At 50.8% G+C, this 20,054-nt stretch overlaps 1 protein-coding gene across 1 annotated transcript; it reads left to right on the top strand.

Moving 5' to 3' along the window:
• Positions 1 to 216: 216 nt before the first annotated feature.
• Positions 217 to 19,843, top strand: LOC146764364 (uncharacterized). Its single transcript, XM_085565017.1, has 4 exons — positions 217 to 279; positions 2,330 to 2,595; positions 2,680 to 3,114; positions 19,381 to 19,843. The coding sequence occupies exons 1-4, from the start codon at positions 217 to 219 to the stop codon at positions 19,652 to 19,654; spliced, it is 1,038 nt and encodes a 345-aa protein (XP_085421143.1). The 3' UTR covers positions 19,655 to 19,843.
• The last annotated feature ends 211 nt before the right edge of the window (positions 19,844 to 20,054 follow it).

The following is a 20,054-nucleotide window of genomic DNA, read 5'->3' on the forward strand; positions in this document are numbered from 1 at the left end:
CGGGGGCCACTGCCGGCCCTGCCCGGGGCTGGTGGGGTCAGGCAGCGCCCGGCGCTGAGCCCCGGCTGCCCCACAGCCCCGGCCCGGCCCCGCAGCTCCCCACAGGCCCCAGCCCGTGCTCCCGGTGCCGCACCTCTGCGCCCGGTGCTGCCGCTGCCAGCGCAGAGAAACCCCTGGCATCCTGACCTCCTGCTTTTCCTCTCCTGGAAACCGGGAATGGAAGGATCTGGATCAACTGGCAAATGTGAGGATAAGACCCTGCTGAAAATCATCCCAATCGTGACTAATTTTCTCTTTCTCCTCTTTTCCATCATACTTTTTCTTGCCACATAGATTCCTCCTGCTGCTTCTTGCCTGAACCATATTGCTGCACACTCCCCTTCACCTGATCCCTTCCCAGCACACCAACACCATCCATCCCCTGTTGTACAAATGCCTTCTCCACTTCACTTATTGCTCCCCTGGGTGTCCATACCTTAATTAGCTCTGGGGGAATGTGCAAACTATTTCAGCATTCTCCCAAGGGACCCTTCAGAGACATTTTGTAATCATCATCCCTTTGGCCAGGCCCCTTCCCTGGCTTTCCCTTTTCTCCCCTCCATGGGAACCCTGCCATGTTCACTCCCCGAGGATCCCAGGGCACTCACTGATGAGATTTTCAGTGCTCTCTCCCTGCTGACCCTTCACAGACCCCCCTGATGTGTCACTCGTCTGTCTCCTGGGCACTCCCGGGTCCCCAATCAATGCCCGGTGCCTCCGCCAGCCATGGGAGCCGATCACCCAAAGTGGGTGAGGCACCTTCAGCTGAACTCCCTGCCTCCCGCCCCGGATGGTGGAAGGAATTGGGGATGAGCCCCAGGGTGTGTGGAAAAATTGACATCAGCAGAGGATTCTGTCCACAAAGCAGACAGAGTTGTCTCTAAAAGTAATTTCATTCCTAAAACTGGGAGAGGCCATGGGACATTCCCCATGGGATCTTCCTACTTATTGGAGGACACAGCTTCGTTTTCATCCTAATTCTCCTGGCCACATCTCCCTCTGCTTTCCCCATTGGCTGAAGTGCTTGAGAGGTACAGACTTCCCAATCCACCTACTACATACCCACCGTAATATGCTCCCCACTTTTGTATAGCAAACGATATTCATGGCTCTGTTAAGGCTTTGTTGTTCGTCTGGAAGTTAATGAATTGAGCAGGACCTTGTCTGAGCAGCAGTCTGTGTCATCAACTGATGACATTTTCTGACACCGTTGGCTTCTCCTGTCACTCCCTTAAGTACAGGTATCTTGCCCTCTGAGCATTCCCTACCTGGACCAACCCCCCTCGACCCCATGGCCCCGCGAGGGGAATTTGGGGAGGTGGGAGTGGGGCAGCACCAAGGCCGGGCCCCCCCGCGCTGTCCTGGTGGGAGCGGCTGCAGTGGGGACCGAGTGCGGGCGGGAGCGGCCGAGAGCCCAGCGCTGCCCCAGCCCGGCCTGCCCCAGCTCCATCCCTGCCCCTGCGCTGGGATGCTGTGGGGCTGGGGGGAAGAGGGAGCCGGCAGTGGGTGCTGGGCCTGGGGGCAGGAGGAGAAGGGAAGGAGAAGCAGGCTTGAGGAACGAAATGGTAATACTATGGACGTGGCAGGAGAGGGTGGGATTGTGCAGGAGAAGGAGGAATAGCAGGAGGAAGAGGAGTGTGAGGAAGAGCAGAGACACAGGAGGAGGAGGAGGAGCAGAAAGAGGAAGCAGCAGAAGGTTCCACCCCTCCCTGTGTCTGCAGCCTCCCCCCAGCCCCAGGAGTGGTGGTCCCCCCACATGCAGCAGGTGACTGTGGAGGGGGATCCATGATTTTCAGGGGGTGAATCTTGGTGTTTCTGAGCTTTCTTGGGCTAAATGTTGGTGCTTTGGTTTTATGTGGGAGCTGAATCTTTATCTTTTGGAGGAGGTTTTTGCTGACTTGTGATGTTTGGGGAGTTTCTGATTTGTGTCTTGAAGTTTGTGGTGTGTTTGGGCTGAATCTTGGTGTTTTGGAGGTTCTTACAGACACAAGATTCCCAATGCCTTTCTGAGATGAACTTGGGCAAGGAGGAACCTCCAGTCCAAGGTGCTCTCCTCTTGTTTTTTTCCCCAAACCAGGATTTTTCATTGCCAGGGCGCGGCTGAATGGAGGAGGAGGAAAAGCCCCGGAGATGCTGCAGGAGGAGGAGCTGCAAACCCAGCCCAGGGAGCTGCGGGGAGGAAAGAGCCCCCCTGCGCCAGGAAGGCGGGCAGAGATCCAGCCAGAGCTCGGAGCTGGTGGAGAAGCTTCATGGCAGGGAGAAGCCCCACAAGTGCTTGGAATGTGGGAAGGGTTTCAGCTGGAGCTCCAGCCTCATCCGGCACCAGAGGATCCACACTGGGGAGAGGCCCTACGAGTGTGGGGAGTGTGGGAGGAGGTTTCGGACCACTGCCAATCTCCTCATACATGAGAGGATTCACACAGAGGAGAGGCCCTTCCACTGCCCCGACTGTGGGAAGGGCTTCAAGCAAAACTCCAATCTCACTGTGCACCGGCGCATCCACACCGGGGAGAGGCCCTACGAGTGTGGGAAGTGTGGGAAGAGCTTCAAGGACATGTCTGGCCTGGTCGAGCACCAGGTGATCCACACTGGGGAACGGCCCTATGAGTGCTTGAAATGTGGGAAGAGCTATGGGTGGAGCTCTGCCCTGAGAAGACACCAGCGCATCCACACTGGGGAGAGGCCCTACGAGTGTGGGAAGTGTGGGAAGGGCTTCATAGACAGGTGTGGCCTGGTCGAGCACCAGGTGATCCACACTGGGGAACGGCCCTATGAGTGCTTGGAATGTGGGAAGAGCTATGGGTGGAGCTCAGACCTGAGAAAACACCAGCGCATCCACAGCGGGGAAAGGCCCTACGAGTGTCCCCAGTGTGGGAAGAGGTTTCAGACCAGCTCCAGTGTCCTCAAACATGAGCGGGGTCACACAGAGGAGAGGCCCTACCGCTGCCCCGACTGCGGGAAGGGATTCAAGCACAACTTCAGCCTCACCGTGCACCGGCGCATCCACACCGGGGAGAGGCCCTACGAGTGTGGGAAGTGTGGGAAGAGCTTCTCCATGAGCTCAACCTTGGCCAAACACCAACGGAGGCACCAGTAAGGGAAGCCCTGTGAGTGCCCCGAGTGAGGGAAGAGCTTGGAGTGAGGGAAGAGCTTGGTGCACTGTTGCAGCTCCATTCCCCATGGGAGGATCCGGGCTGGATGATCCCCAGTGATCCCCGTTGGGCAGAGCCCTGGTGCCCCCGTATGGGGAATAAAACAGAGAGTAAAGCAATGGAGCTGATCAAGGGGCCCGGCATCTGAGGCCTGACTGAGCAGAAACTGTGGGAGACACAGACACAGTTTCAGTCTCCCTGGGCAAGAAGAGCGGACAGTGGGGGGTGGCAGGGGTGTGACAGAGGGGATGAGGGGGTGACAAAGGGACAGAGGGGACAGCAGAGCCCTCCAGGGAGGGGACAAAGGGGACCCTGGGAGGACACAGGGGCCACCGCAGGAGGCCAAAAGTGCCACCAGGTCCCTGACACCTCCCCTGTCCCCTCCCCAGGTGTCCCCGTACCAGCTGGAGTCACTGGTGAATGTGGTGGCCACCCTGGGTGAGGTGGCAGCCACCGTGACCAGGTTACAGAGGGACGAGCAGCAGCTCATGTCCCCAGAGTCCCTGCACGGGAACCTGAGGAATTTCACCTGGAGTCTCCATGAGACCCTGGAGCAGGGCGATGTCACCTCCCTGGGCCACCGTGGTGTCCCCTCCCTGGGCCAGGCTCTGGCCGTGCTTGGGGCCACCCCAGGGGCCACCTGGGCCGATGTGAGAGCTGCGGCCTGGGCCTGGCAGGAGTTGGTGGTCAGGCTCGAGGACAGCTGGGCCCTGCTGGCCTGGGATGCCACCGAGCTCCATGACACCCGCTGGGACGCGGCCATCGCTGCCATCCGGGCCGGGGACCTGCAGAACGTGGCCACCCGCAGGAGGACAGCTGGGAGCAGCCTGGTGGCCACAGCCCAGCAGCTGAAGGTGGCCCTGGGCAGGGAAAAGAGGGCCTTGGCAGGGCCACCCACAAGGCCCAGGTGGCTGCAGCCACCAACGAGGCCGTGGGAGAGGCCGTGGTGGCCAGCAGCCAAGCCATGGTGGCCACCAGAAGGGGACATTGGGCACAGGTGGCCCTGGGGCCGCTGGAGCGCTTGGTGGAAGAGTGTGAAGGAGGCAGGTGGTTCCCCGAGGAGCTGCAGCGCCGGCTCAGGGACATCGAGGCCATCCTGGAGGGGACAAAGAAGGCGTCCCCCGATGTCCCTGAGTTTGAGCAGTGGCTGAGTTTGAGCAGCTGTGGGATGCCAGTGCCTGCCTGGGCAAGGATCACCTGCTGGGGACACTTGGGGACATCCACGACCTCCTCTTGAGTCCCTGTGGTGGCTCCGGCGGCCCCGGTGGCCCCAGCAGGCGCGCCCTGGCCCAGCGGTGCCAAAAAGCCGTGGAGGATCTCCCCAGGCTGCTGCAGCGATGGCACCGCTCTGATGCCATCAGGGACAGTGACATCCTGGTGGGCAGTGCTGGCGTCACCAGTCCCCTCCTCATGTGGGATCTGAGACCAATTCGGAGAATTTTCTGGGAATTTTCATGGGCATTGTCCCACATGCTGATGGGAGTTTCTGGGATGATGTTACCAGCTGCACCTGGGGCCATTCTGAGAGCACTCAGAAGGCTTTTGCATTCCCCTGCTGCCTTTTGCATTTTTCTGCTTTTTCTGTTGGGTTTGGCATTTCTCTGTTGCCTTTTGCAGGTTCCTATTGACTCCCAGCATTTTGCTCAGGTGCTCATACTGATATTGATTATTGATAATTCCTTGCAGCTGCTCGCTGGCACAATAAAATCTCAGAGTTTGCATGGAAAAGTCCAAGGCAGTGTGAGCTTTCTGCCAGGATTTGGGAATCCTTTACGAATCCAATTCTCACATCCCTGGGCCCCCCCGGTCCCGGCGCTGTTCCCGGGGGTCCCGCGGCTCTGGGGGTCAAAGGGGAGGGGGCGGAACCCCCGTGATGGGTGGGGGGCACAAAGGGGGGTCCGGGCCCGGTGCTCGGGGGGGTCGGGGGCACTGAAGGGGTGCGGGTGCGGTTTTTGGGGGGTCCCGGTGCTCGGTGAGGGGGGGTCAGTGCTCAGCAGCGGGGGCTGTCCAGGGACCCCCCGGCCCCCCCAAATCCCAGCCGGGTGTGAAAAACAAAGTTCACTAAGGGATTACTAAACAAAGTTTAATCAGGGATAAAAAAGGGTTTTGGGGCTGGCCAAAGAACTCGCCCTCAACTTAACCCTTCGTTCTCCGGATCCGGTTCCACTACAGGGCCACGAACACACTCCTGAGTTTTGACATTATTCAAACACTCCCGGGAGGTTTGGGTGTCCCAGGAACTCGTGTTTGGGTCTCACCTCTGACTTGTCTGCAGGACATTCTGTAGATTAAGTCGATGTTTTTGATTTCTTCTCATGGTTCCACCCTGTTGTTTCAGGCCCCCTGATAAATTCTTAAATTCTTCTGAGCTTTGTGTCACTGGTATCACCTGGTGAGGCTGGTCCACAGATGTGAGAAACACCGGAATTGTTTTACACCTGAGTCAGTCACACAAAAGCATTTTAACATTGCATAGTCTCTATTTCAGTATTTGTTACTGATCTATTTAATGTTTCTCTATTTTTAATCTCTTAAGGCCTATGATATAATATCTGTTTATTACTCTAGCAGTAAATTTGTTATACACTGCACACATAAACGGATCAATTTTATTGTACCAGCGAGCAGCTGCAAGGAATTATCAGTAATCAAAATCACTATCAAGTACCACAGCAAAATCCTCGTGCTCAATAACAATGTGCAGAAGGCAATACAGAATTTCAAAAGCCGATTATTCTATTGTCATTTATAACCCGGCTCTGCTGCAAGGCACCGAGGGGCTCATTCAGCCCCTGACCCACCGCCACCCCCATCAGTGTCCCCAGAGCGTCCTCAGAATGTCCCCAAGTGTCCCCAGTGACGTCACCCCAGGAATTCCCATCAGCATTTGGGACAATTGCAATGAAAATTCCCAGAAAATTCCCCGAATTCGTCTCAAATCCAGTGTGGTTTGGGGAGGGGAGAGGGGAGAAGTGACAGCAGCGATGTCCCTGATGATGTCACCGTCCCCGACGACGTCACAGCGGTGACATCGCTGTCCCTGCAGCAGCCTCGGGATGTCCTCTGTGAAAAATGCATATTTTATGGTTGGCTTTTTGCAAGTATTATATTGAATAGGGTTTGTATTATGTTACATTGATTAGTAGTGCTGTATTAACATTTTAATGGTAGGGTAAATGTAGATTTGTGGTTAAAACGGAGCTTTTGTGGTTAAAATAGAAACTCTGTGCGTGGGAAGAAAGGAATGAGGTACTTGCACCGGGACGGCAGCCGCAGGACACCGAAATCTTCCAGAGAAAAAGAATTTACAGCTTATTGTAAATGCAGGCGAGCCAGGGGAAGAAATGACGATGCCTGACTCCAGCTCAGAAGGATGAATGGTTTCTTTATTAGAACTATACTAATATAGATTAATATACTGTTTAAAGGAAACACTAAAACTACAAACCTGCTTTTTCTATTAATATATTGTTTAAAGGAGATACTAAAACTACAAACTGCTTTTTCTAACTCCCAAATCTAACTCCTTACAACTCGTGACCCTCTCTGAGATTCCAGCCCCAGGTGGGTTGGATTGGCCCCAGGCTCAAACGATCCTCACCAGAACCCAACCCAGCAACCACCCCACAACAATTTGGGTAACAAATTGGTAAACAATTCTCCAAACACGTTCCACATACTAAAACAAGGAGCAGAAACAGAAATTGTTTTCTCTCTCGTTTCCCTCTGTGCTCCTCTGTGGAAAATGCTGGGAGGCAGAGCAATGTGCTGCCACAAGGGCTCCCTGATTAAAGGAAATTCACTCTCCGTGCCCCGCTCAGCCCTGCGGGCGCCGCGGGATTGAGAAGAGGCTGCCACTGCTCCGGGTTCTGTGACTGGACAGGATTTATGCATCATGCATGAGATCGATGAATATGCAACAGGCTGCTGCTTTTAGGGTTATTCCTTGTTCAAGGCGTGGCTTTGGCAGCTCAGTGCCCGAACCATCCGGACGTCCGTAATCCCTCGCTTTTTATTGTCTTGTCACTGTCCTGACCTCATTGTCCACATTGTTATTGCTCTGATTTAATTGCTGTTTTTTAATAACTGTTTTATTACTAATAAACTTTTACAATTTTAAAAACTGACTGACTGGCGTTTTCCACAGTGCCCAAAAACATCCGGATGTCCGAAATTCTTCACTTTTTATTGTCTTGTCATCGTCCTGACCCTCATTGTCCAGATTCTTATTGCTCCAATTTCATTGCTATTTTTATAACTATTTTATTACTAATTAACTTTTTGAATCAATAATTTTTTAACATTTTAAAAACCAGCGAGTGGCGTTTTTCACAGTGCCCAAGAACTCCTGGATGTCCAAAATTCTTAATTTTTTATTGTCTCATGTTGTCCTCATCCTCATTGTCCACATTTTTGTTACTCTGATTTTATTTATTATTTTATTATTTTTTGTTACTATTGTATTTTTATTTTTATTTTTATTAACTATTTTATTACTAATAAACTTTTAAAATTTAAAAAATAACTGATTGTTATTTTCCACAGTGCCCAAAAACTCGCAGATGTCAGAAACTCTTTGTTTTATATTGGGTCGTGGTGCCGGACCCTCGCTGTCCACATTTTTATTACTCTGATTTTATTTTTAAATTTTATTTTTTTTTTTTTTTCTTATTATTTAATTTTTTTTTTATATTTTCAATAAACTTTTAACATTTCAGAAACAACTGATCAGTGTTTTCACAGTGCCCAAAAACTCCTGGATGTCCGAAATTCTTCATTTTTTATCATCTCGTGGTGCTCTGACTCTCATTGTCCAAATTTTTATTGCTCCTATTTATTGCTATTTTTATACCTATTCTATTACTAATTAACTTGTTTGAATCAGTAATTTTTAAAAGATTTTAAAGAACCAGAACTGGCATTTTTCACAGTGCCCAAAAACATCCGGGCATCCAAAATTTGTTTCTTTTTATCGCCTCGTGGTGGCCTAAATGTCGTTGTCCAGATTTTGATTACTCTGATATTTTTTTTATTTTTATTTTATTATTATTTTATTATTTTAATTTTTATTTTATTTTTTAAATAACTATTTTATTACTAATTGTCGTGGTTTGACACGGAAAGAGAATCTTCTCCGGAAGGAAGAGGTCAATTTAGATATTGACCAATTGAAAGTAGACACGCCTCTGAGAACACAGAGGGGTTGAAAGCAGAATTCCCAGGGGAACTCGCTCTCTTTGGTTCCAGTCAGCGTGCAGTGCAAACCTCCCCTGCCCAGCCACGAGCTGGGTGGGAGAGGTGAAGCCCCATGGCCTGAAAGGTAGGCCCCAAGGGTGGTGGAAGGACTGGAACCGGGCTGGCCCCTGCAGATGGAAGGGTGGAAGAAATCTGGGATGTCTCCATTTCCCCCCCCAGAGTTCCTCTCCCGAGAGGGAGAGAGAAAGCCGCAAGGAAGGAGGAGCGGGGGGAGCTGCTGCAAGGTGCCCAGTTGTGTGGGAGTTGCTGGATGTCCGGGCATCGAGCCATCCCTGGGAGTTCAGACTTTTAACCCTTTCTTGAGAAAATGAAAGCTTTGTGAATTTTCCTTTCCCCTCCTCGGTTTGAAAGAGAGGAAGAGGGACACCTTGGACCCTGGGATGTTGGAAGGAGGAATTCTAGAGGGGAGGGGGACAAGGAGTGGCTTTTGGCTGGACTTTTCCGTGTTAGCCACAACCTGAACCAATCTTCTCCTTCAAGAGGGACTGTGTTTTGGGAGGATGCCAGTGAGTCAAGAGACCTGCTTCGGCTGGGAAAAAGACAAAATTGGAGTGAACAGAGAAAAGGTTAGGGGGTTTGTGGTGGCGCCCCCTTGCCCTGGAAAGGAAAGAGAAGAGAAGAAGATCTCTGTTCTTGAGCCCTCAGCCCCAGGGGAAAATGGGGGGGACTGTGGTCCCAAACAATGAAAAACTGAACTGTTGTTTTCTCCCCTCTTGGCAGGGCATCCTTGAAAGGAAAAAATCCTAAAAGCAGTCTGTCCATCCATGCATTGTGGTGAGAGCACTGTGCATGGAAAGGAGAAGGGTCACCATGGCAAACTTTTTCTCCGGGCAGTGCCATGTGTGACATGGAAACACAGGATGTGGAGCTGTGTTTCTTGGGGGGTCTGTGGCACAGGAGAGACTCTGTTCCCTCGATGGACTGAGTATCGGTTGTTTGGAGGGTGGAAACCTGATTGGGGTCCAGATTGTGTCTCACTGTGGTTTGTTGGAGTTGGGTGGTGGGGGGAGGAATGTTTTGCAAGGTTTTCATTTGGATCTTTGTGTGGGTTTTTTTCCCCCTTCTTTAGTTTTCTCTTTTCTTTTGAAGTAGTAGTTTAATAAAGTTTTTTTCCTGTTATTAAGCTTGGGCCTGCTTTGCTCTATTCTAGGTTCCACTTCACAGCATTCAAGGTAGGGATCACATTTTCATGGGGGCACTGGCATTGTGCCAGTGTCAAACCATGACAGGAAGTTTCTGTAGTGGTTTTGGTTTGCCAATTTGAGATTTCTTGGCCAATGCATTAATTAGTGTGGTGGATTCAGTGTTGGCTAATTACCAGTGCACTCGCTAGAATATACTTACTCATTTTCTGCTGTGAGATAGGATTAGGAGAAAGGCAAAGTAGGCTCAGAACTTTAAAATAAACTTTTAAATTTCTAAAGAAAAGTTTATTAACAGTAACTAAACGAAAGGGTAAAAAGAATCAGGACAAAACTTTCAGAACACTTCCCCTCTTCGTACAACCTGACAGTGTAAAGAGATCAAACCTAAATTGTCAGCTAAAAGGGAGAAAAGTTCCTCTTGTTAATGTTATGGAGACTTCTCCACAAGAAAACAGTTATCTCATGGCTTTTAATTTCCATGAATAGCAGATGCCCAGGAAAATCTGTAATTGTGAAGTCCCTCCCATTTTTCCACAGCTTTTCCCACAGCTGTCTTTATAGCCAATGTTATGGGATATTACTTAAAAGATGAGCTGTTTAATAGCAAAAGTTCTTTTCACCTATTTCTGAAATCATCTTCATCTCTGGGAACAGAGGTCTTCCTCTTCCTGAGGGCACAGGGTCTCATCACTCTTCTCTCTTTCTCTGTTCAAACTTATCATGATATCACACCTACTGCAACATTTGCTCACTTTAGCATGGAGGCCTTTGCTGAACAAGTCATCTCCCCATACTTTTCTGTGGAGTTGCGTTATGTATATGTTTTATTATCCCTGTATTATGTATTGGTTTATTCCTTTGTACCCCCGTGTGCAACTTGGTTTATCCCCAGTTTTCCCGCCTTGTCCGCCCTTCCCGCCTTCCCAGTATCTATCCATCACCCTGAAAGAGGCATTTTACCCCCCCCGGGTGCCTTGTCTATCACTCGGTGCCCCTTCCCATCCATCCAGAAGCTTCTACTCAGGGCACCGGGTGATTGGGCGAGGACCTGGGGCTCCCCCCATATCCTTCCCCCATTGGACCCCACCATATCCCCCCATCCCGGAGCCACCCCCTATCCCTATCCCCATTGGTCGTTGGATACCCCTCCCTTACAGTTTATAAGCCAGTGCAAGCACCTTGTGCTTGTTCCTGTTGGCTGGCACCGTTCTAGGATATTTGGCCCCGTTGGGCTACAATAAACTCGGACTTAGCCCCCAGCAGGATCCGCTCTTCATTTACCACCGCGAGGCTTGCTAGCGCTGCTCGGGACCCACAAAGGCACTCTCCAAACCCCAGCTGGGAGCGGCGGAGGGTGCCTCCATCGCCCGCCCTCGCCCCAGGATGAGAGCTAGCCGGGGCTGAGACAAAGGGAACCGGGGCGAGAGCGCGGCACTTTTCAATGCCTTATAGGGAAAAGGAATGTCTGATGTATCAATGACATCCTTCTCCATAGCTTCAGCAGAGGATTTCAGCCCCAAGATCAAGGCATCCACTCATCCCTCCATTCTGAGACTCAACTTCCCCTTCCCTGCCCTCGGTGTGTTCATGCTGCTCCTCTGTGTGCCTGCCCTATGTCCTTTTCTCTCACTGGAGGGAGGATGGCAGCACTGGCAGAGTCAATATCTGCCCAGGGCTGCAGATAGTTCTGTGAGCCTGGCTGGGCTCGGTGGCTAATTCTAATTTTGGCCATGGTCCCCAGACGTGAAGACCAGTTTTTTTTTCCACAGGAATGAAGAAACAGAGCACCACTGTTTTAGGGGCGGATGAGAGGTGACCACAAGAGGCAAAGGCCAGCCAGAGCCACCAGATTGTGTTCTGAGGGATACCCTTACAAATAGGAAATTTTGTAGGGAGGGTACCAATTTTGGCAATGGACATGTGAAATAACAGACGGTTATTTCCGTACAGAGGAGAGCATGGAGCTCCAGTGCTCCAGGAGCTGATGAGAGGCAGCCCTTGACATCCCAACATCAGCCAGACCCGTCAGGTGGCCCCTGGCAGGCCAAGCCAGCCAGACCTGGTCCATGTTCCCTCACTTCCATGTGGCCCCACAGTGTCCCAATGGTCCCTGGCTTCCAGGAGGCCCTGAGGTGTCACAATGCCCCCTTGGTGACACCAGGCCCTGAAGGGTCAGAATGGTCTCCATGGTTCCATCAGGCCCACAGAGTCATAATGGTCTCTGGGTCCATGAAGCCCCGCGGTGTCACCATGGCCCCTTGGTTCCATGGGCTCCAGTGGTGCCACAATGATCCCCTTGGTTCCATGAGGTGCCACAGCGTCACAGTGATCTCCATGGGAAGGAAAGAACCGAGCCCCAGTGTTGCAGGGGCAGCCACGAGAGGCCAAGGCCAGACAGACTTGACAGTACTGACAGATTTTGGCTGGGAGCAACCCTTGGATATAGGGAATTTTAGAGGTGGCATCCCAGTTTCAGACATGGACACCTGGAGGAGAAGGATGGTTCTTTTATGTAGGAAGGAATGGATGGAACACCGGTGTTTGAGGGGCAGATGAAAGGCAGCCATCAAAGGCCTAAGGCAGCCAGACCTCTCTGTCCTGGTAGCTTTTGTCTGAAAGCAACTCTTGGATAGAGGGAATTTCTGAGGTTGAATTCCATTTTTGGTCATTTCTTCATACATAAGTGCAGTTCATTTCCATAGGAAGGAAAGCAGCAAGCCCCAGTGTTTCGAGGCAGGTGAGAGGCAGCCCCCAAGGGTCCAAAAGCAGCCAGAATTGTCTTTCCTGGCATTTCGCTTGGGAGCAATCATTGGCTGTATGTTGTTTTGGAGGTGGAATCCCAGTTTTGGCCATGGGCGCCTGGTCAAGATAGATGGGTTTTTTTCCCATGGGTATGAGAAGCGTGCAGTCCAAGTGTTCTGGAAGAAGATGAGAGGTTGCCTTAGGCCAAGCCAGCCAGATCTGGCTCTCCTGGCCCCTTTTGTTTAGGGGCTATCCTTGGCCATATGGCATTTCGGAGGTGGAATCTTAGTTTTGGCCATTACATTAGGAAGGAAAGCACAGAGCTCCCATGTTTCTGAGGCAAATAAATGCCAGCCCTCAGGAAGACAAGGCCAGCCAGACTTGCCAGTCCTGGCAGCTTTTATCTGGGAGCTATCCTTGGATATAGGGAATTCTGGCATCAAATGCCCAATTTTGGCCATGTGCCCCTAGTTGAGGTGAATGTTTTTTTCCCATAAGAAAGAAAAGCACATGGTCCCAGTGTTTCATAGGGAGATGAGAATTGGCCCCTGGGTGGTCAAGGTAGCCAGACCTGTTCCATGTTCCCTTGGTTGTGTGGAACCCCACAATATCACAATGATCTCCTTGGTTCCATGAAGCCCTGGAGTGTCTCAATGTTACCCTTGATTCTGCAGTGTCAGAGTGGCCCCGTGCTTCCATGAGGCCTTGCAATGTGTCTTGGTTCGACAAGACAGGAGTCTGTGAAGGAGGTCAAAAGCCTCCTGTGCAATGGAGAAGGTAAACCCCCTCCCTCCGAATTACTAGGATTTTTAAATCAAAAGGCTCTCAGGCAAAGATATGGGAATGGGAGTAACAATTCTTTACTAGGAGAAAACTAGATAACAATTTAAAAAGGCAAATGCAATTGGTACAAACAAAACTAGTGAAAAAGTCCACAACCTGAGGATTCGGGGTGCTGGTAGCAGTCCGGTCGAAATGATAGCTGCTCCTCTTGCAGTGGCTGATGAATTGCAGCTGAAGTGGTGATCTTTAGAAGGGTATAGTTTTCTCTGAAGATCTGGTGGCAGTGGGGCCGGTCTTCCTCTGCGCCGGGGTTGCCTCCGAGCTCCGCCGCCGCTGCCTCACCGCGCTCCAGCCGCTTCTCTGGGAATCCCGCCGAAGGAGCCGCTTCTCTCGGGAGTCCTGCTGAAGGAGCTGCTTCTCTGCGAAATCCCTCAAAGAGAGAGCTGCTTCGTCTCCCCAAAAGCTACCCCTTTATACAATAAAAGAGTGCTTGGCTTCCCCCTCTGGGTGGAACATCTCACAATGGGATGTTGTTATGTTACCAGCCCTGCGTTGAATCAGCCAATGACCCATTAACAAACCATTACCTCTTCCAGCAAACCATTGTTCTTGAGAGATAACAAACCTGCCCAACTTCCAACAGATGGCAAATAGAATACAAGCTTATCTTACAACCCAGGACACAATGTCACAGTGGCATAGTTGTTCCACAAAGCCCTGATGTGTCACAGTGGCCCCTCGACTCCGTGTGCCCTCGCTGTGTCACAACGGCTCCTCTGTGACACTGCGGCTGCACAAGGTCACCATGGACCCTTGGTTCCTTGGGGTCTCTGAGTTCCACAATGGTCTCCTTGATTCCATGAGGCAGCACAGTGTCACACTGGCCCCTTGGTTCCATGAGGATCTACAGGGTCACACAGGTTTGTGACATTTGTCCTTGCTGCCCCTCACATCCCCCTGCCCCACAAACAGCCCCGAGCCACCCGTGAGGGACAGGCCCTGCTGTGCCAGGCTGGGCTCAGGGCTTGGCCTTTCTGCTTCCCCCAGCCAGCCCAGGCCTTGCTCAGCATTGCAGTTCCCTGCTCTAAGCCTTGGGCTCCCTGCAATCCTGGCCTCAAGGATCTGCTCTCTCCAGTCCCTGGGAGCCTTTGGCAGTCCCTGTCCTCAGTGGGGCCCAGTGATGATCCAAGGGACTTGGAGTTTTACTTCTGTCTCCTTGAGCAGCTTCTTCAGCCTTCTCTCAGTGCCTGAGGATTCTGGACTAAGCCCCAAATCCACCATGGGGATCATCAAAATGCAGGAATCCTTCAGGGGGGCTTTGTCTTCATCCAATTGTCTGCAAATCTCCTGGGCTTGTGCAGCTGATTGGAGTCAGTTTGGAGTCCTTGTAAAGGAAGAAGATTTCCAAGTGCACTTCCTGAATTTTTTTCTTTAATCAAGTGAGTATTCTTAGTTTCCAGTTCAGTGAAGAGCTGATAGAAGCATTCCCCAGGTGATCTTGACACTGAAGTTCTCCTTAGGAGGTCTGGGCATGTAGAAGAATGAGCCCCTTGAGGACTGACCCTGTTTGGACAAGCTGCTCCTCACCCCCATCCTCACCATGTCTGACATCGCCCAACTGGCACTGACATCCCTGTGCCCTGCAGCAGAACCTTGTCCCTGAGCTCTGCAGCTCCATGTCCCAGCCCATTGCACCATTTCCCACCTGCTATCCTCAGGGCTCTGCCTGCACACAGGCCCAGGAGAAGTTTTCCTCTTGGGAAAGAAAGAATGGAAAAACCTGAGCAGGTTTCCTATACAACAAACTCCACTCAGGAGCCACCTGCTCAATACAGGCTGCCTGGAATGGTGTCACCTTTCTACAAGGGACAGTGTGACCAGAACTGATCTCTGGAAGCAGAATTCTCTGAGTCTCCCAGCTGAATTCTCTGTCCTGGTTCTTTTCCTGGATCCATGTTTCAGATGGAAGCTGCTGGTGCCAGCCTCACCTTTAACCTCTCTTTGGAGTACAAACAGATGTTCCCAGCTGTGTTGAGCAGGATTTCCTCAATGTTTCTATAAATCTTTTGTGTTCCCCATGGAACGAAGGGGACATTTTGGCACTGAGGGGGTGACGTGGAAGCAAGAAGTCAATGGTGACCCTGGGGTCCCATGGAACCAAGGGCACCACGGTGACACAGCAGGGCCATGTGGATCCAGTGGCCCATTGTGACACTGTGGATCCAAGGAGACCATGGAGACACCCCCAGAACCTCATGGAACCAAGGAGTCCAAGGTGACCCAGCGGGGCTGCAAGGAGCCAATGGTCCATGGTGACACTGCCCATCCAAGGAGGCCATTTGGATACTGTGGAAGCTCATGGAGCGAGGTGGCCATTGTGACACTGAAGAACTTCATGACACCAAATATCCATGGGGACACAGCAGGGTATCATGGAACCCAGGAACCACTCTTGACAGTGTGGAAACTCCAGGAACCTGGGGCTGTTGTGGCACTGAAGGACCAACACAGCTGCTGCACCTTGTCCCCTTCCCTGCACAGCTCCTTGGGAGGCACGGCAGGAGCAGCACCTGGGAGCCTCGGGAATGCCCCTCTGGGATCCATGGCACACACTCCCAGGGGCTGGAATTCCAGTTCCCAGCCAGGAAAATATGTCCCTGCCCTTGAAGGAAAAGCTCTTATGAAAGAGCCAAAAAACAAGTAGAGCAGGATCCTACAGTGACATTTCACTGCCAGCCATCATAACTTCACCCATGATTGTCGTAGCTCATGGATTGGGAATGAAACCAGGGCAGGGTCTTTGGTGGGAGCTGCCCTGGGTCAAAGGAGACACTGAGAGAGAAACAGAGCAGGCAAAGGAAGGCAGGAGAGAAAGAAGGTGTTTTGGTTTGGAATGACAGGTGTCTGCTATGGAAGGCAGGAGCCTCCCCTGAAATGGAAAAATGTAGACTCTTTCTGAATTGGTATAAATTTGAAATTAAGGCGGGCTCTCAGGTAAAAATATGGGAGCAGGACTAACAGTTTTTTATTAGGGAAGAAAATTAAAATATAAAATAAACAAGGCAGTAAACTAAAACAACACTGACAGAATAAAATGTGACTCCCTGTTGGACAGGGTGTTGGCCGCAGTCCAATGGAAACTGTAGGTGCTGTCCTCCAGGAGTGTCAGGTGTGGTTCTGTTGGAGAAGTGATCCTGTAGAAAAGGGTGTCTTCTTCTAAAGAGGAAGAGGCAGCTGTTCCTCTGGGAAATCCAGCACAGAAAGAGCTGTGTTGGTGGGCCAGAATCTCAAGACTAGATGCAGGTAGGAATGCTTGGCTCCTCCCTCTGGGCGGAACATCTCACAATGGGATGTTACAGTTCTTATCAGTCATGCAGTGACATTCAATAGCCCATTATCAGCAGATGTCTCCCCTGAGGGAGGATTGATTGTGGAAGAGATAAGGAAAAACTGCCCACTTAACACAGGACAACTGCCATACAGATGGCAAATAGAACACATCTTGCTTTTCAATCTGGGACAGGAGGGCATAAAATCAGCTGAGAAGGCTGCACTCTGAAAAGCAAACCAGAACTGACAGAAAATGAATGGGACAGAAATCAGTAATTCTGATAGTTTTACTTATTATCAAAATAAATCACACCCACCCGTCCCCACACAATCCTGATCCCACACCCTCAAATTTGGATCTCACTTCTCCCGATCTCCTTCCAACCCCATCTCATCCTGGAGGCTGAGGAATTGAGCAATTTTGGCATGGGAGTGAGGTGGGAACCAGCCATTTTGAGATGGGATTGAGTAATTTTGAGGTAACAGACAAATCCACCTTGGATTTTGGAGTGCAAAGATATGAAGAATAGTCCCATATATCCCCCAAGAACCCACAAATCCTCCAGAATATGTACCTAAATCATAAATTCCACCTCAAATGCCTTTTAAATGGTGGGACTTTTGACATCTCTGGTCAATACTATTTTTAGTCATTTTTCAGGTGTTTTTAAGTGATAAAGACAAATCAGAAGAAAATGATAGCCAAACCAAAACCAGAGACCCCTTGAGCAACCCCTGGGCACTGGACAAAACAAACTCAGCAGAAATCAAATTTAACCCTCTATAAAATGCCTTGAGGAAGATTTGCTCTTCCCACAAGTCACTTCTGATGGAAACACAAACAAATCCCAAAAATTAATAGACCAACAACAGAAGCAATTCTGTTGTAATTCCAAATTTCATCAGTTCCAGCACAGCTCCAGCTCAGATGATGGCAGGTTCCGAAAAAAGAAACATGGAAATTTGACCCAATACAGATTATTAAAAGGAAGAGAACGGTCTGTGTAGCTGTCACAAAGGTGACAGGGATGAAGAAAATAATGATTCTCCTCCCAACCCTGTGAATTCAGGAGTTATTTGTAAAATAACTTGAGCTGGGCTTCTTGTAGGACTTTAGTAGCCTTGTGTTTCTCACCTTGGGGTGAATGATCCTTGTCAGTCTCGCTGGTATCATATTTTCTTTACCCTGGCCACCCACAACTTCCACTTTCCTCATAAGGTCTCCCGAAAGTCACTCAGAGGAAGCTGTATCCAAGTTTCCAAGAGTTCCTCCGGAAAGAGGCAGAACCTCCGTACGGGAGGGAACCAGGCTGTTGTCAAAGGAACTTGGGGTCAGACAACAGTGCCCTGAACTCACTGTGCAAAATAATATTGCAGTTTGGTTAATAAAATTGTTAGAGATGCCCCTGCCCCAATTAAGGTGCTAACAAGACCAAATCCAAAGTGGATTTTATTGATCAGTAAATGTGAGGTAGAGAGAGAGATGCAAAGAAAGAGAAAAGGGGAGAGAGCAAGGGAGTGACAGGGACAGAGATCTCCCCTGGGGCAGGGCAAGTGTGACATTGTCCCCTGTGTGCGTGGCCTTCCCAGGGTGGGGGTTTTACACCTGAGCCAGTTTGGGTAAGGGGGGTGGTGTTCACCCCCCACATCGAGCAGGGATTGCCTCACTGTTTCAGGTTTCAGTGTCAGATGTAACCAAAAGTGTTTTCAGTCACCATCTCCATAAACTGTTATCAACAGGTGGGGCAGTGTTCTTTATCTCTTCGATGGCTCAGCCCTGATAACGCCCTCCAGGGGCCATCTTCTCTTAATGGGCCATTGAGTGTCACTGCAGGACTGATAAAATTACATCATCCCATTGTGGGATGCTCCGCCCAGGGGGAGGAACCAAGCATTCCTGCCTGGATATAATCTCACCATTTGCAACACCACGACCACCTTGCCTACTGCATTCCCAGAGGACAAGAGCTCCATAAGCACCACTGGACCTTCAGAGGAAGACCAGACCCTTCTACAGGATCACTGCTTTGACAGAATCATGTTCATCACTCCAGCTGGACTGCAGCCACCATTTCGTCAGACTGCTACCACCACTCTTATTATTGGGGTGTCAGGTTATATCCTGACTTTGTCAGATTAAGCCAGTGTTTCTCTATTACTGCCTTGATTTTAATTTTCTTATTCAATTGTCATTCTGTCTTAGACTCTCCCTGTTTTGCCTTCAAACCAGTACAAACCTCACTGTGCTTATCCCTTGTTTTCTTCCCAAAACAGATTTTCCCATCCCCAACCCTTTGCCAGATGGAGAAGGCTATGAGGAAGAGGAAGATGCCCTGGGACACCGAGGCAGGTGAGGAGGAAGTCAGTGCCCCTTTCCCCCTCTCTCCTGCTCCATCTCCCAGCCCAGCCTGGCCCCCGGCTGCAGGACAGCCCCGCTGCCGGTGCCCTCCTGCCGGGGACGCACTGGGGGGATCTCCTTGCCCTTCCCTCTGGCACTGAGGTAAATCCTGTCCTCTCCTTGTCCTTCTTACCCCAGACAAGAAGCTGAGGATGGAGACCAGAGAGGACAAATCCCCACGGCAGAACCTGGTGGAAGAGGCTGTTTTGAGCGGCTCCACAGCACAGGAATCAAACAGGGAGGAAAAGCCCCAGCGACACCACAGGAGGACGGTCTGCAAACCCAGCCCAGGATGCTCTGAGGAGGAAAGACCCACTCTGGGCCAGGAAGGTGGGCAGAGCTTCAGCCAGAGCTCGAAGCTGGTGGTCCCTGAGAAGCTTCATGATGGGGAGAAGCCCTACAAGTGCTTGGAGTGTGGGAAGAGCTTCAGGAAGAACAACAACCTGATCCGCCACCAGATGATCCACACAGGGGAATGGGCCTACGAGTGTGGGGAGTGTGGGAAGGGCTTCAGTTGGAACTCAGAACTCATCATCCACCAACGCATCCACACTGGGGAAAGGCCCTATGAGTGTCCTGAGTGTCAGAAGAGGTTTCACACCAGCTCTGATCTCCTCAAACACCAGCGCATTCACACAGATGAGAGGCCCTTCCGCTGCCCCGACTGCGGGAAGGGCTTCAAGCACAACTCCACCCTTGTCAAGCACCGGCGCATCCACACCGGGGAGAGGCCCTACAAGTGTCCCCAGTGTGGGAAGAGCTTCACCCAGAGCTCTGACTTGACCAAACACCAACGGAGGCATCGGTAAGGGCAACCCTGCCAGTACCCCAACTGCAGGAAAAGCTTTGTGCTCTGCTCCAGCTCCATCCCCCACTGCAGGACCCACACTGGGCACAGGTCTGGTGACCCACATTCCCTGTGATCAATGTTGGGAACAAACCTGGCTGCTTCTCCTTTTGATTTGGCCCTAATTTTCCTCTGATTCATCTTTATTCTTTAAACACAGACAAAGCAGGGTTAAATTAAAGAAATGGATCAAAAATATCGGAAGTCGCACCATTTTACAGGAGTCTGAGAGGGAATTTAGGATTTGGGGACGCATTCTGTGTGGAATGCCCCTGTTGCTAAGAGGCAGGAGTTAGATCTCACCCTTCTTGTGTTGCCAGTAATTCCTCCCTTGACCCAAACCCTAACTCCACCCCTGGGAT

The sequence above is a fragment of the Lonchura striata genome, chromosome 35 (assembly GCF_050655825.1).
Source record: "Lonchura striata isolate lonStrDom1 chromosome 35, ASM5065582v1, whole genome shotgun sequence".
Classification (NCBI taxonomy): Eukaryota; Metazoa; Chordata; class Aves; order Passeriformes; family Estrildidae; genus Lonchura; species Lonchura striata.

What these genes read in the sequence shown, in the direction of transcription:
- LOC146764364 (XM_085565017.1), top strand. Translation starts at nt 217, where the DNA reads ATGGAAGGATCTGGATCAACTGGCAAATGTGAGGATAAGACCCTGCTG. An exon ending in TGCTGAAAATCATCCCAATC is followed by an intron (nt 280 to 2,329) that starts GTGACTAATTTT and finishes GAATGTGGGAAG; the next exon opens with GGTTTCAGCTGGAGCTCCAG. An exon ending in GGGAAGAGCTTCAAGGACAT is followed by an intron (nt 2,596 to 2,679) that starts GTCTGGCCTGGT and finishes CTATGGGTGGAG; the next exon opens with CTCTGCCCTGAGAAGACACC.